At 47.5% G+C, this 24,492-nt stretch overlaps 1 protein-coding gene across 8 annotated transcripts in view; it reads left to right on the top strand.

The window, feature by feature from the left end:
* Positions 1 to 24,492, top strand: part of ABLIM2 (actin binding LIM protein family member 2) — a 342,851-nt gene that overhangs the window by 35,114 nt on the left and 283,245 nt on the right. For 7 of the 8 annotated variants that reach the window (XM_063924051.1, XM_063924068.1, XM_063924043.1 and 4 more), the window contains exon 1: positions 22,021 to 22,051. The exons of the other annotated variant lie outside the window; for it this stretch is intronic. In XM_063924051.1, the coding sequence (XP_063780121.1) occupies positions 22,036 to 22,051 (16 nt within the window). In that variant the 5' untranslated portion in view covers positions 22,021 to 22,035. Of the gene's footprint in view, positions 1 to 22,020; positions 22,052 to 24,492 lie in introns of those variants that run through there. 8 annotated transcript variants of the gene reach the window in all.

Here is a 24,492-nt window from a genome sequence, read left to right as displayed (position 1 = left end):
ATCTCCTGTGGAATCCCTAATGGCACCTCCCTAGTGTGCGCTGTATATCTCCATGCTCCGAGAGCTGACAGGATAAATGATCAGACAAGCCTGTTTTGCTGGAGCAGTTTGTTACAAAAGGTTTTGCCCTTTACACATCTGACATTTTCTATGATGTCTTACTCTGCTGTTTATGGACAGCAGTCCAGTCCTGGAAGAGGGTTTCAGTAACTGGTTACACTTGCTTTGTAATCCTAATTAATGTTTAAAGGGGTCTGTTCATCATGTCTCATCCGGAGAATTGGGACCCCCTCACCATTCCTCATTCCGCCAATGTCTGCTTGATTAGAGGTTGCAACTCTATGGAGTTCATTATTTATTCAGTGTTGGTTATCCCTTCTCCTTTGGAGACAGCGGTGGGGCTGGGGTACGGAAGGGGGTGTTGCCAAAGCCAGGATGCGTGGATATGCCTCCCTCCAGAAACAAATTATGGAAAATAATATACACTGGCATGGAGAGCAGTAGTCCCCCGCAGCAACTGGCACCTCCTGCCCCCCCTCCCCCCCCAACAGTCCCAGACCCGAGAAATTAGTATCCACTCCCCCTTCCTCCCACCCTATTGGCACCTCTGGAAATGTCTAACAGGATGTATCAGAGATATCTTCTGCTTTAGACAAATCACCTCTGCAGATTGCAGACATATTATGGGTACTGTGGTTCTTGATTAATTTACCCATCTCCGAGAAGCTTAGCTCGGCCTGATAGCTTGCCAACTTCAGATGGTGTTAGCCATTGTTGACCGTTGTACCTTGATTGAGGCTCTGTGTGCAACCTGATGTTTCTGTAGTGAATCTGTGGGTTGTTCTAACGAAGATAATTATTGTCTTATGAACACAGAAAAAGCTAAAGTAGCTAAACAACATCAGTTGTATCATTTGAATATCAGCCTTGTTGCCGTTCGTTTCCCTGACTCTGTAGTAATTGGATAAAAGATAGCTCCCATTTTCTGGTACAGCTCTGAGAAATCATGTTACCGTTATGTATCACAATATCTGGGGTTTCAATTAACTTCTAATTAAATGACCTACATGCTTCTGATTACAAAAATCAGTTCATTTAAGGCTACTGCCGGCGTCCCAGCGAGACAATCTTACATGTGACCTTTACAGTACTATCTTACGTTCCAAACCCTCAATTATAAAAGGCCAGAAGACAGAACTGGCTGAACAGCATGACGCTATAAACATTTCCATCTTTTTTTATGGCATGGTGAAATTAATGTGATGTTGGTAACACTGTCTACATTTTCAACATTTTAATTATTTTGGTTTGAGCGGTTATCTATAAATTATTGTTGTTGTGCTCTAACAGCAAGTTTTACTACCCGAAGCATCACAAAGGGTGGTGCCAACCAGTGCGTGTAATTCATCGTGTCACCTCCCCCCCATGGCCCTCCTCCCGTATCAGACCGTACAGATTGTTACTCATAAATTGTAATTACCAGATCAATGAATGTATTAGCAATTACATTGTCACAAACAACTGGCAAAATTACAATTGTACCTTTTAAACTACAATAACATACGCACAGCCTAAATGTATTTACATTTACATACAGTACTTTCATGTGACTTGGGGTCTATTCATGAAGCAGTGAAAAAAGTAGAGAAGTGAGCCAGTGGAGAAGTTGCCCATGGCAACCAATCAGCTGCTCTGTACAATTATATAGTATTCAAATTATAAATGTTACTTCCATGCTGATTGGTTGCCATGGGCAACTTCTCCACCTCTCTACCCTTTTCACTGCTTCACGAATAGACCCCAAAGTGACAATTTAGTGAGAAAACAATAAAATTGTAAGTAAAAATGGGGCAGATGTATTGACCTGGAGAAGGCATAAGGAAGTGATAAACCAGTGATATGTGCAAAGTGATAGAGGCACCAGCCAATCAGCTGTAATATGTAAATTAACAGTTAGGATCTGATTGGCTGGTGCCTTTATCACCTTGCACATATCACTGGCTTATCACTTCCTTATACCTTCTCCAGGTTAATACATCTGCCCCCATTATTTTACCATTACACGAAATACATTAATGCATTAGATTTGAATAATCATTAACAGGCCAAATAATATAGAAGATGTAGATAAATGCGTATGGAAATATACTCAGAAATGAACTATTGCCAAAAATAAACCGGAACAAATACACAAGCATTCCAGCACTTAGTGAACAACTCGACAGATTAATCAGAACTTTCCTTTCCTGCCCTTCAAAGCTGTCAATCACTACATCGAAACCATTGCCTTTCGTCAACTCACTTTCAACAAAAAATGGTAACAGAATTGAGTAAGTTAATACACGGTGGAGTCACATTATTATGACCTCTTTCTACATTTGACGTCGGCAACGCATAGCCCATGAAGTACGTCACATACTGCTCGTTGCTGTCATGGGTGAAAGGGGCGATTTATCCGAGTTGCAAAATGGGATGATTATCGGCTTTCGGGCCAAGGGCGGCAGTATTTCTGACACAGGGCAGTGTGTTACCTGTTCATGTGCTGCTGTGGTGAAGGTGTATCGTGACTGGACAAATGATACCATTGCCAATAACTGACGTGGGAACTGTGGAGCACCACGTGCCATTGATGTGAGAGGTGAACGTCGGCTACGAAGGTGCGTGAGGCTCGACCGACACGCTACAGTGGAGCAGCTCACCATCAAAATTAACCTGGGGGCTACCAGACTAACATGACAGTTCAGCCCGTCTAGCTGCTGTCCGTGCTACGCATGGCTATTACCTTGTGGTCATAATAATGTGCCTCGACCATGTATACCACAGAAGATAATGTAAACACACCAAGCAATACCCATTTGGCTATTATAGATATATATACTCCTTTAAAGTAGAGACCAGCCTTCCCTGGACTCTTTCTTCTACCTCAGCATCCCCCTCCCCTCATGTAACTCAATGACAGTAAGATCATATTATAAGAATCAATTTATGATGGGGGGCGTGGCTTGCAGCCTGAGGGAGCAAAGGTGTTTTTGGTGAGCTCCTGCCAAACATCGCTCATTTACACTGCTATTCTGAATTTAGCAGCGGCTACGGGGTTGCCAGTGCCTTGTCATCCTGTCCCTGAGCCGGGACGACCGGAGTGGGGAAGCTGCGGAGCCGGGGAACGGGTTTTTACTTGCTCCGGCGGGTTGCGGCCTTCCTCTCCTATAGAAGCTGGGGCCTCGATTTCAGACCCTTTCCGGCCGGAAGAGACAGACCAGCGGAGGCCGCCCGACGCTCGGCGGCCCTGGTTACCGGAGCTCTCCCCCCCCCCCCGGGGAATCTTACCGAGTGCTGAAGACTGCGCACACGGGCCCCTGAGATTGGAAGCCGGGCGCTGGATGGAGCCGCGGGGGGTCCGGGAGAGTCGGAAGACGGCATCCATATTGGAGGAGGTGAGGAGGACCGCGCGATCACGGGGAGCGGCCGGGCGACTCGCACAGTGATATCCAGCAGAGCTCGTCTCCCGGAGCGGCTGACGGAGAGCTCCGCTTCACTATAGCAGACCCCTGGGCCGACCTACTTGCCGTTTCACGACCGGCTGCAGATCAGAGACGGCAGCCATATTAGAGGAGGCGCTCGGGATCCACATCCACAAGCTCACACTACAGCCTGCCCAGGGCCGCAGCATAACTCCCAGCGTTGCTCGCCACATGCCCACGGGCCACTCTGAGCGCGATATTAGCCCCCGGAGCAGTAATATTTCTATGGGCGCCCGGCGCCGCTCGCTGTTTGTCATTGCCCCGGCTAGGAGACTAATCTTGGTGCTGCACGCTGCCCTGGAAAGTCCACGGTGGGGTCACTGGCCTTCACCTCTCTCCCTGTAATGTCTGTGAAGCTGACCTAATAATACAGCCTGTCCTCCCAGGATCGTGATGGTGTTTCTACATGTCTCTCCCTTTACTGCATAACGTGCAGCAGACCAAGAAAGTCTGTGTCTTTTTCTTTATTTTTAATTATTATTTTTTTTTATTTATTTTTTTCTCTTCTCCCTTTGGCGTGATATCCCACCTACTCTCTTCATCCCCCCATAATGACGCAAAGAAATAAGAAAAACACGCAGGCCCCCACAATTTTTTTTGGCCAAAAATCTAAGGGCCTCCCAACCCCTGCATTGCTCACGGACTCTCCTTCCCCCTGTTCATCGGAGACGGGTATCGATCCACAGATACAAGCAGTTATGACCAGTTTACTAGAGGGGGTACAGTCCGCTTTTAAGCAAGAACTTTCCACAGCCATTGCTGAGTTCAAGTCTGACCTCACGGCCCGCGGTAATCGTACTGACGCTCTTGAATCAAAGACAGACGACCTGTGCCGCTCTCAACAACGTCTCGATTCTGAGCTCTCTAGGCTCCATGATGAGCTGGAGGACCTTAACGAACGTCATGAGGACCTAGAAAATCGCTCCCGTCGCAATAATCTGCGCATCCGCAATGTGGTGGAATCAATCCTTAGCTCAGCGCTGCCGTCCTTCCTGAAGGATTTTTTCCAGCACGTACTACCTGACCTTTCCGTTGCTGATTGTCTGTGTGATAGAGCCCATAGAGCGCTCCGAGCAAAGCCTGCCCCGACTCAGCCGCCCAGGGATGTCATAGTTCGTCTACATTATTTTCACTCAAAGGAACGCATCCTGATGGCGCTGCAAGACTCTCCAGTGATCAACTTTCGTGACATGCCTCTGCAAGTCTTTCAGGACTTGGCCCCCTCAACTATCCAAAAGCGACGGGACCTCCAGCCCGTCACTCGTATATTACGCCAACAACAAATACGGTATAGATGGGGATTCCCCTTCATGCTACAAGTTACAGTGAACAACTCTACCCACTCCGTCAAAACCTTAAATCAGGGTCAAGAGTTTTTGGCCAAACTTGGCCTTCTTCCTGCACCGCTTTCCGATGGTGGGACTACCTCTACCACTGGGCCTAGACGCTCCCAAGCCCCTTCGCCTGAATGGACACGGGTATCCCGACGTCGCAATGACACCAAGGACCCTCCTTGATTTTGACAAACCTTCTTCTGGATTCACTTGAACAGTTCTCACTACTTTAGGAATGCGCCTCCTGATGAGAGGGGACTTCTGTTATGGTTTTTCACCTTTAAATGCGCTTGTCGTGAGCTCTGAGGTTGCTCACCAAGCTTTACTGTTTATTATCTTATTGTCTGTTAAACATAGTCTGGTGCGTTCAAGCTAGGCTCCGATTGTTTTGCCTTGTCCCCCTTTGTTCCCCCTTTTCTCCCCCCCCCCTTTTTTTTTTTTCTTCTTCCCCCACACAGTACGTTTTTGGTTTATTGTTTTTCATATGTTGGGTTTCATTACGGTATTATTCGGCTTTAGCCGACTCAACCATTGCGGTCCGGAGGGACCTGCTTTTCCTGTATTAGCTCACTGTTCCCACTACCCCCGTGCTCCCTTTATTTGCTATTCTAGAATATGATGTTTGGTATTTGTGTAGCGGTCCCTGTTAAGGACCCTATAACTCAGGGTTTTCTCCCGTATGGGTTCTCTACTACTCTCTTTTCTCTTTCTATTTCTATGCCTCTGATTCTTTTCTCTTGCTGGTCTTCTTCTTTTCTTTTCCCTCCTCCCCGGGACGGGTTTCCAATGCTCCTATATTGCTCCTTGATATCGCATGGCGCTTAAATTGTTTTCTATAAATGTTAACGGGCTTAATTCTCCCAGGAAGCGTACAGTGATGTTGTCCGCCTGTAGGAGGGAGAATGCCGATATAGTCTTCCTCCAAGAGACCCACTTCACCGGTGCACACTCTCAACTATCCGGTAAGCAATTTACCCAGAACTTTTTTGCCTCTGCTGACTGTAAGAAAAGGGGGGTGGCTATATTGATCCACCGCAATGTCCCATTCGTTCACACTGCCACTATAGCTGACCCAGATGGCCGATTCCTGATAGTTATTGGGACGCTCCGCACCGATATACTCACGCTAGTGTCGGTATACGCCCCTAATCAAGATCAGTCAAGGTTTTTCCGCACACTCTTTTTGAAGCTTACTAGAGTGGCGCAGGGCTATATCATCTTGGGCGGGGACTTTAATACCGTGATTGACCCTTCCCTAGATAAATCCACTCCGCCTGAAACTAAGAAAGAAGCACTCCCCTCTGACGCTGCCCTCACATTGACGTCCTCCCTCACACAGCTTGATTTACGGGATACGCCACACTCCAACGCCAGAGATTACACCCACTTCTCCGCACCTCACCAGCTTTTCTCTAGAATAGATATGATACATGTATCTTATTCACTCTCAGCGCTCATATCTGACTCAGGCATTACTCCCTGTTCATGGACAGATCATGCAGGGGTATATATCCAGGTAGACTTGTATAGATCCCCTAACAAATCCCGTAAGTGGCATCTTGACGACGCTCTTCTTTCGCACCCCTCTACCCTCTTAGACACTAAAACGAATCTAAAACTTTTCTTTGAGGAAAACGCCTCCCCAGAGGTCTCTCCTAGTCTGGTCTGGGAAGCACATAAAGCCACTATCCGCGGCCAGTTTATGTCTAAGGCTTCGGCCATACGTAAGAAAGCGGCACAGGAAATTTCCTCACTGGAATCTAAACTCTCTGTGCTTTTAACTTGCCCCGTGTGACTCCCTACTTTCCCAGATAAATAATCTCAAAGGCCAGTTAAATACCCTCCTGTCACGGTGGGCGGCAGCCATACTACAGAAGCTCCGTCAAAAATTCTACGACAAAGCGGATAAAATCCATAGCCTTTTAGCTAATAAGTTGAGAAGTAAACGGGCGGTGGGACTGATAGAAAAACTGCACTCTTCAGTATCAGACACACTTACTTATGATCCTAAATTGATGGTGGAGGAATTTCGGGACTTTTACAGTACATTATATAACCTCCCCGCCCCCCTTTTCCCCCCAATGGTCCCCAGGGAGCATGTTCATATTTGCTAGATGCCCCCTTGCAGAGATTGACGGAGCAACAGATCGCTTTCTTGAATGCAGATATATCGCTAGAAGAGACGGTTGCCGTCATCAAATCCATGCGGTCGTCAGCTGCCCCTGGTCTGGATGGCTTTACCCCCTAATATTACAAAACATTCCATACAGAACTGGCCCCACACCTTACCTCGCTCTTTAATAGTGTCTTAGGGGGAGCATCTTTTGCACCAGCTACCGTACAAGCGACATTATCGTGATCCCGAAACCAGAAAAGGATCCAACGCGCTGTTCCAACTATCGCCCGATTTCTTTGCTGAACGTAGATCTCAAGATATATGCGAAAATCTTGGCCAACCGCTTAGCTCCCCTGCTTACACATCTGATACATCCGGACCAGGTGGGCTTAATTTCTGGTCGCCAGGCCTCCGACAATACCAGAAGAGCCATAGATTTGATACACTCTATTCATAAACAAAAGCTACCCTCGTTGCTACTAGCATTGGATGCCGAAAAAGCTTTTGACAGAATCTCATGGCCCTTCGCTTTTTCGGTACTACGGAGGATGGGGTTTTCTGGCAAGTTCCTTGAAGGTATTACGGCGCTCTATAGGTCCCCTACGGCCACGGTTTCAGTTAATCGCCTCACCTCAACCGTATTTAATATCACTAACGGCACTAGATAGGGATGCCCGCTTTCCCCGTTGTTTGCTCTAGTTATGGAACCATTGGCAGCCCGGGTCCGAGCTAGTGTAGATATAGCAGGAGTGCTGGTAGGCCCTTCTGAGCATAAAATCGCGCTTTACGCTGATGATGTCCTTATATCCCTGGGATCGCCGTCTCAGTCGTTACAGCCGCTACTCGCGGAAATAGATCTCTACTCCAAATATTCAGGTTATAAACTCAATACGAGCAAAACTGAGGTGTTGAACTTTTATATTCCCGGCCCGACTAAGCTCTTGCTGGAAAGCTCCTTCCCATTCCAATTGCATAAGCAGAAGATCAAATACCTAGGAATTTTTCTCACACATAGCCACCATCAACTTTACCAAGCTAACTTCCCTAGGCTGTTAGATCGCATTAAATCAGATTTGTCCTCCTGGTCCAGCCTTTTTATTTCCTGGGTGGGTAGAGTAAACTCGGTGAAGATGAACGTGCTCCCTCGGATACTTTACCTGTTCCAGACCCTCCCGATTTTTGTTCCACCATCGGTTTTTAAATTCTTACAATTTCACACGTCACAATTCATATGGGCGAACAAGCGTCCCCGGGTCCGGTTGAAACTCCTACAGCGCCCAACATTTAGTGGTGGCCTAGGCATTCCAGACTTCAGAAGGTATTATCTGGCTACACAGCTCGCCCACTGCGTACAATGGTGCAATCCTGAATCCAGAAGGGTCTGGGTGTCCATAGAAGCTGCCGAAGTGGGTCTCTCTACCCTCTCTTCTCTCCTCTGGCTTCCAAAATCCTGTCGCCCCAAAACTATAGTATCTCATCCTGTAGTTTCACGCTCATTAACGATTTGGGATTCAACCAATAGGAAATTTGGCTTGGCCCCTTCCCCTTCCCCTATCATTCCAATACTTCACAACCCAGCATTCCCTCCTGGCACAAATAAATCGCTGTTTGCTCCCTGGCAGGATAGAGGTATCTTGTATCTGAATGATATTACCAAGGATGCTAGCTTTCCACAATTCTCCCAGATTCAGGACAATATTGATATTCCCTCTCGATTTTTCTATCAATTCTTACAACTTAGACATTTTCACTCCTCAATGAGTCAGGTCCTCTCTAGCAGGCCCCTAACCCAGTTCGAGACTATTTGTTTCAGACGTCACTCAACCAAGGGGTTAATTTCCTTCATATATACTACGCTCAATGAGAATGCTTCCTCTCAGCGTGATCCACATGAGAGAGCATGGGAAACGGACCTAGGCTCGGCTCTAGATGATGAGGAGTGGTCTGAGGCCTGGGGTAATGCAGCATCTAGTTCCATCTGTGTTAGAATCAAGGAGAATGTCTGTAAACTGTTATATAGATGGTACTACGTACCATCTCGCTTGAGCAAAATGTACCCGGGCACGACGGATAGATGCTGGAGAGGTTGTGGCGCAGAGGGCTCTTTCCTACACATATGGTGGTTATGCCCTAAAATAGTACATATGTGGAGGGAAGTGATTCAACTTATATCTAGTCTGTTGCAGGTTCCTATTCCTTCTGACCCTAAGTATATTCTCCTCCCTTTAAATTTACCAACACTAACGAAATCTCAAAATAAACTACTACGTCATATAGTGTCTGCAACAACATGTCATTTAGCCGCAGATTGGAAAAATCCTATCCCGCCTTCCACGCAATCTATAGTTGCCCGTATATGGTACGTTTACCGCATGGAATATATGACTAGCATTATTAACTGCTCCCCTGGGTCATTCAAGAAGGTTTGGAGTCCGTGGATGGCCACCCAGCATGCCCCTTCACCCTTTTCCGTGTGATACCCTGCACGAAACTTAAGGAAACCCCCGCGGGGAATCTATTATATTCTACCCTACTCTACTCTACCCTGTCCTTTCCTCTGGATCTTTCTCTCCTTTAGACCGTTTTCCTACTTTTCCTTCACACTGTCCATCAGTTAGCTACGTTTCTGGCTGGTTCTGTTCCTATTTTACAATACCCGCTCTCTGGGTCAAAAATGGGTCAATGTTGCCGTCTTGATCTGTTTAGTTATCTTTACAAGTGCCAAAGATTCTGCTATATACATAATGTATTTGGTTGAATTCATTACCTGTTGGTATTGTTATGTATTTGTGACCTTATGAATAAAGTATTTACAAAAAAAAAAAAAAAAAATCAATTTATGATTACATGTAAAGATAAATGTGGAAGATTTATTATGCAATGATAATACAGAATGCTCCCTCTCTTACCTGCAGCAGCATTTTGGTGTCACCCCTCAGACGGTGCACCCTGTGCTGCCTTCACCCATCTTGTGATGCTGCTGATTACCTCACCTTTTTAATGTCATCATGTACTGAATGTCAACATGTTGAGGATGTGCGGAAGATAACGTGCAGATGTCCACAATGACGACATTGAGGTATTGACATATGCAGTTAGGGATAGGGTTAGTCATCAGATAGGGTTAGCCTGCCATTAAGGTTCGTGTTAGGCAGTAGTTAGGGTTAGGCTGCACTTAGGGTTAGGGCAGGACTGGCCAAAGCCCACCAGGTCCTGGCCCCACAGTGAGCTGGGAGGAGAGAGAGTTCTAAGCTGGAGTTGGAGAAGAGAGAATGGGTAGTATGTGTGGGGAAGAGCTGTACACTAAATTTCCATGTAGCTATTCAGTATTCTAGATCATGCATATTTATGTTATATATTATACACACACATACAGTATATAGGTGGGGAATGGGACCCTCATGACATTCCGATCCTCCACTTGCGGCCCTTGACCATTCGCGAAAACCTGTAAATTGTCTCCCCCTGGATAAGGGTGATAAGGTTAGGGTGATATTATATGTAGACCTACTGAATGTCGACATATCGTATCACACCCAAGCAGGGTACCTATTGTATTAATTCATGAAGCTTTCCTGGTAGAATAATTCCTGTCGCCGACGGTAAGCCTTTAGTAGCTAGGAATAAGCGCTGATGCTTGTCTAGCCTTCATAAGCAGACCACCAAGTTCGGCCTACAGACGCTAAATACACAATACTGCCTGTGCATATTGTCAGTATAAGATGCACTGTACAGTAAATTGCCCTGCAGTGAGTAGCACTTTATGCTTGTGTAGAATCCTGAGACACCCACGTGTAAGACACAATGTAAAACACTGTGCACTGTTTACCTGTAACACAACATAAATACAAATCCAGCTTTTATCTTCTTACTGTGGTCTCAGATACTCGTGTCTTCCAGGGGTCACAGCGCCTGCCAGCCTGGCGGATTCCTTTACTTGTCCCTTTTGTTGCAGTTGCCTTTTGATGTCAACTCATAATTCCTAGTAGGAAACTTAGTATGACTACAGAGATAAGAATCTACATGGTTCAGGGGCTGGATTTCCGTGCTGGACAATGTGCTGCTCTGTGCTACGCTGTGTCCAAGATCTAGGAGAAAAAAATAAAAACAAAGCAGCTGTTGACTTCAGAACTGTGGAATATTCTGGCTCGGTAGCAGAAAGTCTCATTGCTAGAGATGGCCAATGTACTGTATACTGGGCCTAATTCAGACCCGCTTTTTGCAGGGCTGCGATCAGGTGAGAACTGCGCATGCATATGCACCGCAATGTGCAGGCGCGTTGCACAGATACAAAGCGGATCACCGCTCAGCGATGGGTTTGTGCGAAGAATCCATTCGCACTGGCGATCGCAAGGAGATTAACAGGAAGAAGCCGTTTGTGGGTGGTAACTGACCACTTTCAGGGAGTGGTTGGAAAAACGCAGACGTGTCCAAGCGTTTGCAGGGAGGGTTCCTGACGTCAATTCCGGTCCCGAACAGGCTGAAGTGTTCGCAGTGGCTGAGTAAGTCCTGGGCTGCGCAGAGACTGCACAAGATCTGTTTGTACAGCTCTGCTACACATGCGTTCACACACTTGCAAAGTGAAAATACACTCCCGTATGGGCGGCGACTATCTGATCGCAGCAGTGCAAAAAACCCCTAGCGAGCGATCAGGTCTGAATTAGGCCCACTGTGAGAGGGATGCAGAACGTCATTGGGTAACCAGTAGTCTGGGTTATTACCGGATCTCTTATCTTGGCTGTGTACGTGTATCCCAATAAATCAGTTAATACGTCACCCACAGATCCAGTTAGACCCACGTTTTTGTCTTGAGAGTTGCGGTTGCTGTCACTTTTGGGGCTACTGAATGCGAATCTAAGTGCACACAAGTCAGGGCTCCTAAAAAAGGGCCTAATTCAGGTTGGATCGCAAATCGCAATCCAACCGTAATTGCTGCGTTGCTGGCGGATGCGTATGCGCAGGGCCCGTCCTGTACATGCGCCCGCAATTACTGCGGGTGACCCACAGTAAATGCGAACGCCTCTGCTGGATTGACAGGCAGAGGTGTTCGCGGGGCGGCAGTGCTCCGTTTCCAAGGCGCCAGCAGGAGGCTTCCCTAATTTCTGCGTTACCTGGAAAGGGTTATATACAGACATTGCCACAGATGCATATCTGCACTAGCGGCCTTACTCAGTATCATTAGCTAATACGATGCAATGGCATTATGCCGGAAATGGGGTCACTGTGCACGCGCAGGGTCCGTTCTGCGTGTGCGCTGGGTGGCAAATGCGATCACATCACATTGATGCGAATGCCTCTGCCTGATTGACAGACAGAGGCGTGAGCAGGGCAGGCAGGGGCAGTGTTGCGGGGGCGCGGCGACGGGAACACAGGCAGGTCCAGGCCATTTTCAGGGGGCCACGTGACGTCAAATGCGGATGCTGCAAAGCAAAACATGGTGTCTTTGCAGCTAGGATGCTAGCCTTGTTTTGCGGGGTCAGTGATGCGATTGCAATTGAATTGTGATCGCATTGCTGGCGGACATCAGTATGCTGTGTGGACTTGCCCTGTGCTGGGCGGCCCCCAGCATGCGATTCTAGCCAGTTGCAGTTTTACTAAATCAGTAAAACTGCAACTGATACTGAATAAGGGGGGTAATTCCAAGAATTTTGTTAGCAGCTGGGCAAAACCATGGCCCTCATTCCGAGTTGTTCGCTCGTTGACGAGTTTTGCTATATTGCGATTAGTCGCTTACTGCGCATGCGCAAGGTTCGCAGAGCGCATGCGTTTAGTTATTTTACTCAAAAGTTAGGTATTTTACTCACGGCATAACGAGGATTTCTCTATCGTCCTAGTGGATGCTGGGGTTCCTGAAAGGACCATGGGGAATAGCGGCTCCGCAGGAGACAGGGCACAAAAGTAAAGCTTTTCCGATCAGGTGGTGTGCACTGGCTCCTCCCCCTATGACCCTCCTCCAGACTCCAGTTAGATTTTTGTGCCCGGCCGAGAAGGGTGCAATTCTAGGTGGCTCTCCTAAAGAGCTGCTTAGAGAAAGTTTAGCTTAGGTTTTTTATTTTACAGTGAGTCCTGCTGGCAACAGGATCACTGCAACGAGGGACTGAGGGGAGAAGAAGTGAACTCACCTGCGTGCAGGATGGATTGGCTTCTTGGCTACTGGACATCAGCTCCAGAGGGACGATCACAGGTACAGCCTGGATGGTCACCGGAGCCGCGCCGCCGGCCCCCTTGCAGATGCTGAAGTTAGAAGAGGTCCAGAATCGGCGGCTGAAGACTCTGACAGTCTTCTAAAGGTAGCGCACAGCACTGCAGCTGTGCGCCATTTTCCTCTCAGCACACTTCACACGCTGTCACTGAGGGTGCAGGGCGCTGGGGGGGGGCGCCCTGGGAGGCAAATGTAAACCTATATACTGGCTAAAAATACCTCACATATAGCCCCCAGAGGCTATATGGAGATATTTAACCCCTGCCAAACTTCACTAAAGAGCGGGAGACGAGCCCGCCGGAAAAGGGGCGGGGCCTATCTCCTCAGCACACAGCGCCATTTTTTCTCTCACAGAAAGGCTGGAGAGAAGGCTCCCAGGCTCTCCCCTGCACTGCACTACAGAAACAGGGTTTAAACAGAGAGGGGGGCACTAATTGGCGATATAAATATATATATAAAGATGCTATTAGGGAGAAACACTTATATAAGGTTGTCCCTATGTAATTATAGCGTTTTTTGGTGTGTGCTGGCAAACTCTCCCTCTGTCTCTCCAAAGGGCTAGTGGGGTCCTGTCCTCTGTCAGAGCATTCCAGGTGTGTGTGCTGTGTGTCGGTACGTGTGTGTCGACATGTATGAGGACGATGTTGGAGGAGGCGGAGAAATTGCCTGTAATGGTGATGTCACTCTCTAGGGAGTCGACACCGGAATGGATGGCTTATTTAGGGAATTACGTGAAAATGTCAACACGCTGCAAGGTCGGTTGACGACATGAGACGGCCGACAAACAATTAGTACCGGTCCAGGCGTCTCAGAAACACCGTCAGGGGTTTTTAAAAAAAACGCCCATTTACCTCAGTCGGTCGACACAGACACAGACACGGACACTGAATCCAGTGTCGACGGTGAATAAACAAACGTATTCCTCATTAGGGCCACACGTTAAGGGCAATGAAGGAGGTGTTACATATTTCTGATACTACAAGTACCACAAAAAAGGGTATTATGTGGGAGTGAAAAAACTACCTGTAGTTTTTCCTGAATCAGATAAAATAAAATGAAGTGTGTGATGATGCGTGGGTTTACCCCGATAGCAAATATTGGCGTTATACCCTTTCCCGCCAGAAGTTAGGAAAACACCCCTTAGGGTGGATAAGGCGCTCACACGCTTATCAAGTGGCGTTACCGTCTCCAGATACGGCCGCCCTCAAGGAGCCAGCTGATAGGCAGCTGGAAAAATATCCTAAAAAGTATATACACACATACGATGGTTATACTGCGACCAGCGATCGCCATCAGCCTGGAGATGCAGTGCTGGGTTGGCTTGGTCGAATTCCCTGACTAAAAATATTTTATTGATATAGAGCATTTAATAGGATGCATTCTATATATATGTATGCGAGATGCACAGAGGGATATTTGCACTCTGGCATCAAGATAAGTGCGTTGTCCATATCTCCCAGAAGATGTCATGGACACGACAGTGGTCAGGTGATACAGATCCCATACGGCACATGGAGTATTGCCGTATAAAGGGAAGGAGTTATTTGGGGTCGGTCCATCGGACCTGGGGGCCACGGCTACAGCTGGGAAATCCAACCTTTTTACCCCAAGTTACATCTCAGCAGAAAAAGACACTGTCTTTTCAGCCTCAATCCTTCCGTTTCCCATGTGGGCAAGCGGGCAAAAGGCCAGTCATATCTGCCCAGACATAGAGGAAAGGGAAGTAGACTGCAGCAGGCAGCCCCTTCCCAGGAAAAGATGCCCTCCACCGCGTCTGCCAAGTCCTCAGCGTGACACTGGGGCCGTGCAAGCGGACTCAGGTGAGGTGGGGGGGTAGTCTCAAGAGTCTCAGCGCGCAGTGGGATCACTCGCAAGTTGACCCCTAGATCGTACAAGTATTATCCCAGGGGTACAGATTGGAGAGTCGAGACATTTTTTCCTCGCAGGTTCCTGAAGCCTGCTTTACCAACGGCTCCCTCCGACAGGGAGGCAGTATTGGGAAAAAATTCACAAGCTGTATTTCCAGCAGGTGATAATCAAAGTACCCCTCCTACAACAAGGAAAAGGGTATTAGTCTTCCACACTATATTGTGGTACTGAAGCCAGACGGCTTGGTGAGACATAGTCTAAATCTGAAATCTTTGAACACTTACATAAAAAGGTTCAAATCAAGATGGAGTCACTCAGAGCAGTGATAGAGAACCGGAAAAAAGGGGACTATATGGTGTCCCTGGACATCAAGGATTACCTCCATGTCCAAATTTGCCCTTCTCAACAAGGGTACCTCTGGTTCGTGATACAGAACTGTCAATATCAGTTTCAGACGCTGCCGTTGAATTATCCGCGGCACCCCGGGCCTTTACCAAGGTAATGGCCGAAAAGATGATTCTTAAAAGAAGAAAGGCATCTTAATTATCCCTTACTTGGACGATATCCTGAAAGGGGCAAGTTTCCAGAGAACAGTTGGAGGTCGGAAAAGAACTATCTAAAGTAGTTCTACGACAGCACGAGTGGTTTCTAAATATTCCAAAAATCGCAGCTGTTTTCCGATGATACGTCTGCTGTTCCTAGGAATGATTCTGGGCATAGTCCAGAAAGAGGTATTTCTCCTGGAGGGGAAAGCCAGGGAGTTATCCGACCTAGTCAGAAACCTCCTAAAACCAGGCCAAGTATCAGTGCATCAATGCACAGGAGTCCTGGGAAAAATGGTGGCTTCTTACAAAGCGATTCCATTCGGCAGATCTCACGCAAAAACTTTTCAGGGGGATTTGCGGGACGAATGGTCCGGATCGCATCTTCAGATGCATCAGCGGATAACCCTGTCTCCAAGGACAAGGGTGTCTCTTCTGTGGGGGCTGCAGAGTGCTCATCTTCTAGAGGGCAGCACATTCAGCATTCAGGACTGTGTTCTGGTGACCACGGATGCCAGTCTGAGAGGCTGGGGAACAGTCACACAGGGAAGAAATTTCCAAGGAAGTGTGGTCAAGTCTGGAGATTTCTCTCCACATGAATATACTGGAGCTAAGGGCAATTTACGATGCTCTGAGCCTAGGAAGACCTCTGCTTCAAAGTCAACCGGTGCTGATCCAGTAGGACATCATCATGGCAGTCGCCCACGTAAACAGACGGGGCGGCACAAGAAGCAGGAGGGCAATGACAGCAAGGATTCTTCGCTGGGCGAAAAATCATGTGATAACACTGTCAGCAGTGCTCATTCCGGGAGTGGACAACTAGGAAGATTTCCTCAGCATGAATGAATTCCACCCGGAAAAGTGGGAACTTCATCTGGAAGTTTCCACATGTTTGTAAACCGTTGGGAAAGACCAAAGGTGGTTATGATGGCGTCCCACATGAAGCGCCAGGTCTAGAGACCCTCAGGCAATAGCTGGGACGCTCTGGTAACACCGTGGGTGTACCAGTCGGTGTATGTGTTCCCTCCTCTGCCTTTCATACCCAGTGTATGGAGAATGATAGGAAGGAGAGGAGTAAGAACTATACTCGTGGCTCCGGTTTGGCCAAGAAGAACTTGGTACCCGGAACTTCAAGAGATACTAGAAAGGATCTTGATTCAGCAAGAATCATGTCTGTTCCATGACTTACCGCAGCCGCGTTGACGGGTGAACGCCGGATCCTAAGGGAAAAAGGCATTCCGGAAGAGGTCATCCCTACCCTGGTCAGAGCCAGGAAGGAGGTGACCGCACAACATTATCACTGCTTAGGTGAAAATGTGTTCCATGGTGTGAGGCCAGGAAGGCTCCACGGAAGAATTTCAACTACGTTAATTCCTACATTTCCTGCAAACAGGAGTGTATATGGGTCTCAAATTGGGGTCCATTAAGGTTCAAATTTCGACCGGTCGATTTTCTTCCAGAAAGAAATTGGCTTCAGTTCCTGAAGTCCAGAAGTTGTTAAGGGAGTACTGCATATACAACCCCCTTTTGATGTCTCCAGTGGCACTGGGCGATCTCAACGTAGTTTGGGATTCCTAAAATCACATTGGTTTAAACAACTCAAATCTGTGGATTTGATATATCTCACATGGAAAGCGACCATACTGTTGGTCCTGGCCTCGGCCAGGCGAGTGTCAGAATTGGCGGCTTTATCTCACAAAGCCATATCTGATTGTCCATTCGGACAGAGCAAAGCTGTGGACTCGTCCCCAGTTTCTCCCTAAGGTGGTGTCAGCGTTTCACCTGAACCAGCTTATTGTGGTACCTGCGGCTACTAGGGACTTGGAGGACTCCAAGTTGCTGGATGTTGTCAGGGCCCTGAAAATATAGTTTCCAGGTCGGCTGGAGTCAGGAAATCTGACTTGCTGTTTATCCTGTATGCACCCAACAAGCTGGGTGCTCCTGCTTCTAAGCAGACTATTGCTCGTTGGATTTGTAGTACAATTCAGCTTGCACATTCTGTGGCAGGCTTGCCACAGCAAAAAATATGTAAATGCCCATTCCACAAGGAAGGTGGGCTCATCTTGGGCGGCTGCCCGAGGGGTCTCGGCATTACAACTCTGCCGAGCAGCTACGTGGTCGGGGGAGAACACGTTTGTAAAATTCTACAAATTTGATACCCTGCCAAAAAGAGGACCTGGAGTTCTCTCATTCGGTGCTGCAGAGTCATCCGCACTCTCCCGCCCGTTTGGGAGCTTTGGTATAATCCCCATGGTCCTTTCAGGAACCCCAGCATCCACTAGGACGATAGAGAAAATAAGAATTTACTTACCGATAATTCTATTTCTCGGAGTCCGTAGTGGATGCTGGGCGCCCATCCCAAGTGCGGATTATTCTGCAATACTTGTACATAGTTATTGTTACAAAAATCGGGTTATTGTTGTAGGAAGCCGTCTTTCAGAGGCTCCTTTTGTTATCATACTGTTAACTGGGTTTAGATCACAAGTTGTACGGTGTGATTGGTGTGGCTGGTATGAGTCTTACCCGGGATTCAAAATTCCTCCCTTATTGTGTACGCTCGTCCGGGCACAGTACCTAACTGGAGTCTGGAGGAGGGTCATAGGGGGAGGAGCCAGTGCACACCACCTGATCGGAAAAGCTTTACTTTTGTGCCCTGTCTCCTGCGGAGCCGCTATTCCCCATGGTCCTTTCAGGAACCCCAGCATCCACTACGGACTCCGAGAAATAGAATTATCGGTAAGTAAATTCTTATTTTTTCATCGTTGTGGTGATCGGAGTGTGATTGACAGGAAGTGGGTGTTTCTGGGCGGAAACTGGCCGTTTTATGGGAGTGTGCGAAAAAACGCTGGCGTTTCTGGGAAAAACGCGGGAGTGTCTGAAAAAACGGGGGAGTGTCTGGGCGAACGCTGGGTGTGCCTGTGACGTCAAACCAGGAACGAAACTGACTGAACTGATCGCAGTGGCTGAGTAAGTCTGGAGCTACTCAGAAACTGCTAAGAATTTTCCATTCGCAAATCTGCTAATCTTTCGTTCGCAATTCTGCTATGCTAAGATACACTCCCAGAGGGCGGCGGGTTAGCGTGTGCAATGCTGCTAAAAGCAGCTAGCGAGCGAACAACTCGCAATGAGGGCCCATGTGCACTGCAGGGGAGGCAGATATAACATGTGCAGAAAGAGTTAGATTTGGGTGGGTTATTTTGTTTCTGTGCAGCGTAAATACTGGCTGCTTTATTTTTACACTGCAAATTAGATTGCAGATTGAACACGCCACACCCAAATCTAACTCTCTCTGCACATGTTATATCTGCCTCCCCTGCAGTGCACATGGTTTTGCCCAACTGCTAACAAAATTCCTGCTGCGATCAACTTGGAATTACCCCCCAGGTCCAAAATCTATTGCAACCAAACAGTTGTTTTCATTATAATCTGTACTACAGAGATGGAAGCTACGGTAACCGCTGATTGGATTTGTGTCTTTGCCAATATTAGGATGTTGTATGTCCTTGGTGCTTGCTAATGGCAGGCTGTGCCATACTTACCTACTTTTCAACCGGAAGGCAGCTCCAAGGGGTATACGTTCAGGATCCCAGCTGTCGGGATCCCGGCAGCCGTAATACTGACGGAATCCTGGCAACTGTCAGAACACAGACACCGGAAACCCGGAAAGATCAGGATCACAACGATGGAATTACGTCAGTCAGGATCCTGAAGGTAAGTATGAACAGCCGGGTTAGGTTTAGGCTGCGAGAGGAGGGGTTAGGTTTAGGCACACTCTGTGTTATGCACACCAGTGCCTGCAGGAAAGTACTGGTGTCAGAACTGTTATGCACTCCAGTGTCTGCAGGAATGTACTGGTGTTTGAACTGTTATGCAAAACAAATGGACTCACAGACAAACTGGGGAATATGACATAACGTACACAGAAGGTGATAGGGTAACAAAATACACACAAAGTGAACAGAGAAGCCCAGAGGCTAAGGAACTGGGTATCTCCCTTGTATTAGAACTGCTCAGATGTAAAAAGCAAGATGTTGTGTTTTAATACGTAGAGAACCTGAAATGCTGTTGCTAAGGGCAACAGCAAAACCCTAAAGGGTTACCAACGGGTGTGGCAGTAAACTCCTTGGTCAGAGATGGAATGATAGACACAAGGAGAGTCTCCACAATCCTATTTCTCACTTGCAGTGCACAGGTTTTAGCTTACTGCCACTAAACTGACCCCTGACACCTAGCACAGTGAGACAGGATTAGACAGGCAAGTCTTAGAATACAGCCGCAAACTTGCTAGGTTCACAGAGTAGTAACAGAACCCCAGCAAGCTAAACGACTGACTCCAGTCTTACTGCTTGGTCTGGATTGGCAGAGTGTAATACTAAATCCCCAGGCCTATTTGCAGTAAGCAACAAACAAATACAAAGCTACACAGTACTGGCTAACTTTCATGAACTGACTAACCAACAAAGATTCAGCAGCATCTGCTTACCCTGAAAAGAGGCCTTATAAAGCAGGTGCTGTCCACGCCCCACTCAGACCTCACAGACTGTGAGCACAAAAACCAGCACCGGATCCCCTGCCGTGCACAGAGCCTATAACCACTGCACAGCAAAAGACCCGAACCGGAGTATCAGCTGCGCTCAGGTTACTCCACTAGCACTTGTCTCCCGGTTGCCATGACGACGTGGCAGCACAGGGCAGGAGACCCTAACACTCTGTTAGGGTTAGGCTGCGGGCTGGGGGATTTTAGGATTAGGTTGCAGAGAAGGGGGGGGGGGGGTTAGGGTTAGGCACCAATAGGGGAGGTTAGGGTTAGGCTGCAGACTAGGAGAGTTAGGGGGTAGGGGAGGGGGGTTAGGGTACCGAACGCACCCCTGTCGGCATTGCCGCGATCGGGATGCCGGCCTCGGTATACTGACCATCGGCATCCAGACCGCCGGCTTTTCATACTGAACCCCTCCAAGGGGCAAGTGCAGTGGGTGTGATTACATCTTGCGTCACAGCTTCCCGTCTCTAGTTACATAGTTACATACCGGTAGTTGTTGAGATTGAAAAAAGACAAATGTCCATCGAATTCAACCTGTATTATAAAAAGTAATATAATTTAAAGTTGTATCCTTAGATATTTCTTTCAATTAGGAATTTATCTAGTCCATTTTTAAACTTATTGATTGAGTCCACCATTACTACCTTCTCTGGCAGAGAATTCCAAATCCTACACTGCTCTTACTGTGAAGAACCCTTTTCTCCGTTGTGTATGAAAGTGTTTTTGTTTTTTTAGTGTTACGGCTCAGCTCATAATGCCCATACACCCCCCTGGACGTTGTTGATGTGAGAGGCCTGCATACTGTATGTGCAGACATCTCTCACCTGTGCAGGAAAAATATACATGTGTGTGTGTATATACAATTTTGGGTATAGTATGTTAAGTAGACTACTATCATGTCAACATGGTCACAATGTCGGCATGCAGTCACCATATCGGTATTCATCATGTCTACACAGATGCTATGTTGACATGATAGCATATCGGCATAACGTCCTCTGCAATCACTTACCTGGTCCCAATGACTGCGCTGCGGCTTCTAGGTCCTGGCGGCCATGTGACTGTCTTTTCTGGTATTTTCACCCCCAACACCTACCCCTAACTAATCCCCCCTAGTGCCTAACCTTCCCCCCCCCCCTCCCCTCCCCACTCCCCCCTGCAGCCTAACCTCCATCCACAGCCTAACCCTCCCGGTGGCACCTAACACCATGTGACCGGATCCAATAATTTTAACCTTTATTTGATGACTTTGTAGTGAGACAGAGATCTTGCTATGCACCCCACAAGGAATATTCCATTCATATTAACATACCTGACTTCATTAGATAAATGAGTTGGAAATATAATAAACATGTGGCTAATTTGAGATCTTCCTTGTATAACTGTATTAATCTGTGTATAATTCCCCAGACATCACGGCTAGAAAGCCGTCAGGTCATTGTACAGCATTTATGGGTTTATCACTTTCCCCTGCAAAGCCTCACTGAGGGCAGATGGGTATTTCAAGCTCAATTAAAAGTAATTTAGTTTAGAAGAGCAAGTATGGCGTTTCTGTAGGCCCCATGCTCAGCCACGGCTGCAAGCCTGGCTCAGACACGTTAGTGAGGAAGGTATTTCCCGAATGTTTAGCGTGGGAGTTTTCACATATTCAGATGATGCGGGCTCTAATTTTAGAGATAAGCACCAACAACATGGCTAAGTCTGTCCCTGTGTGTGGGAGATGATGGAGTCAAATAACCATCTGCTCTAAGGCAAGGGTCCTGTGTTACATTAATAGTCTTCTGCACAGTGACCTTCTGCGTGACTCCTCCCTGTGCCCCGTAGTACTCACTGGGTGCAGAACATTGGCACCCGTAGGACGGAGCAGCTTGCCAGCGCGTTCTGTGATTACGTCTCAGTGGGGCTGTCTGGATGCCGGAAAACATAGGTACAGTTCCAGTGTGTCCGCGTTCACTGACTTCTGCATTCAGATGTAGGACTAATGCCCAGATTTATCAAGCCTTGGAGAATGATAAATTGCACGGTGATAAAGTAGCAGCCAATCAGCTCCTAACTGTCATTTTCAAACACAGCCTGTGTAACATGACAGTTAGGAGCTGATTGGCTGGTACTCTATTACCGTCCAATTTATCACTCTCCAAGGATTGATAAATCTGGGCATCAGTAACATAATATAGTTCCCCCTGTGTTGTATGGTAAATGAGCTTGCAGCCAAATGTAGCATGCACTGTTCCGAAGTTTGTACTGCAGTACTATGGCCTCACGGAAAAAGAGAACATATAGAATAACTGCCAAACACTGTATATCGTATACATTTTATTATATATATATATGTTTGCTGGTATAATTATGTTAGATGTGCTTTGTGGGAGTGAAGACGTTAATGTAGATAATGAAAGTGTAATGAAGGCCCAGGTGTAGCTACTGTATCAGTGTTGGAATTTATATATCTGCAGCATATGCCGTGAACGTTGTACAAAAAGCTATAGTGGGCATAGGAAGTGCAGTACAGTACTCCTAGGAGATCGAGACATGATATGGAGGGAAATAACCCAAAAGTGTGTGTGGGGTAGAGCAGCAGCTTATTTTTTAAAAGTATGTTTGTGGGCTGGATGATCTTACATAAAAGCCCATTGCTGGGCCCTGTCCTCAGGGGCCCAGGGCCTAAGTTTCAACTGCTCATGTATTAAGTTCCTTAGGGGGACATTTACTAAGCAGTGATAAGAGCGGAGAAGTGAGCCAGTGGAGAAGTGGCCCCATCAACCAATCAGCAGCTCTGTATAATTTTATAGTGTGCAAATTCTAGATGTTACTTCAGTGCTGATTGGTTGCCATGGGCACTTCTCCACTGGCTCACTTCTCTGCTCTTATCACTGCTTAGTAAATGTTCCCCTTAATCATTTATAGCTGCTTATGTGATATGCTTAATCTGTGCTGTGATGACGTTGCGATGATGTTTCTCAAGTTAATGTGCTGCAAAACAAGACAGTTCTATGTAATGTGTAACCTGTAGTTTCGCTATGGCTCTAACTGTGTCCTTATGGCCTAATTCAGCATGGAACGCAGCTACGAATGTGTTTGCATGCTGAATCTTTTTGGAGTATGCGCACGCACAGAGCCGCACTGCGCGTGTGCACATGGTGAGATGTGACGGCATTTGCAGGGCAGGAGGGGTGTCACGACGGTGTTGGGGGGGCATGGTCCGAATAATGCACTGGTGTCCGGACCGTTTGCGGGGCGGTCCACAGCAGCTGCCTGATTTCACACGCAGCTGCTGCTGCAACCTGAAACATGGCGGCCCAACGTCTACCGTAGCAGCTAGACTGCGTAGGCAGAGGGCAACCCTAAACACGCGAGCGCATCGCCGTCTTGCGACGCGCTTGCATGTTTCTTGGGCTTCCCCCTGCATGTCAGAGTAATGGGTTGTGAGTGTGCAGTTTTTTTCACATCTACAACTCATGCTGAATTAGTTCCTTAAATGGACGTTCTGTAGGGTATTTGGACTAAATAAAGCTCTGGGGCTGAATCTGAGTTAGGAGAAAAGCAATAAAAGGAGTAGTTTTGCACCTTGGCGCTGCAGGCGGGGCAGATTTACAATGTGCAGAGATTTTAATTTGGGTTGTGCGTGTTCTAGCTGAAATCCAAATTGCAATAAAGAAATAGAGCTGTCCTGCACGTGTGGGCTACATTCAAAAGCAGACAGTATGTAGCCTGCATGCAATAACTAAATAAGTGTGTTTGCACCCATAGCAGCATGGTCTGTCAAGGTGCAGAGATGCTCCATTGTTTTCTGTGTCCTCCAGATGGACAGTCATGACTGACTTGTGTGAAATGCTCCCTCAGGGACCCGCATAAAGTTGGTGTAGGTAACTTGCAGAGCTTCTTTTTCAGTGAAGTAAAATGATCGTTCCAGGACACTGGGGGTGATTCAGATCTGAGTGCTGCTGTGAGTTTTCGCACAGCGGGCGATCAGGTCCCAACTGCGCATGCGTATGCACCGCAGTGCCGACGTGGACAACAACGGGCATCGCCGGTCAGCGACGGAATGGTCCGAAAAATCCGTTTGCATGGGCGTTCACAAGGTGATTTGACAGGAGGTGGGCGTTTGTGGGTGGCAACTGAGCGTTTATAGGGAGTGTCCAGAAAAACGCAGGAGAGCCCAAGAGTTTTCAGGGAGGGTGTCCGACGTCCGCTCCGGCCCCAATCAGCCTGTTCTCATCGCACTGGAGGAGCAAGTCCTGGGCTGCGCACACATTGTATTTTCGCAGCTTGGTATACACATGCGATCGCACACTTGCACAGCAAATTTACACTCCCCCTGGATGCAGCGACTATCTGATCGCAGGACAGCAAAGTTAACAGCCCAGC

Source organism: Pseudophryne corroboree, chromosome 1, assembly GCF_028390025.1.
Source record: "Pseudophryne corroboree isolate aPseCor3 chromosome 1, aPseCor3.hap2, whole genome shotgun sequence".
NCBI classification, from domain to species: domain Eukaryota; kingdom Metazoa; phylum Chordata; class Amphibia; order Anura; family Myobatrachidae; genus Pseudophryne; species Pseudophryne corroboree.
The sequence above is the reverse complement of the archived record's forward strand: the minus strand, read 5'-3'. Positions and strand labels throughout refer to the sequence as shown.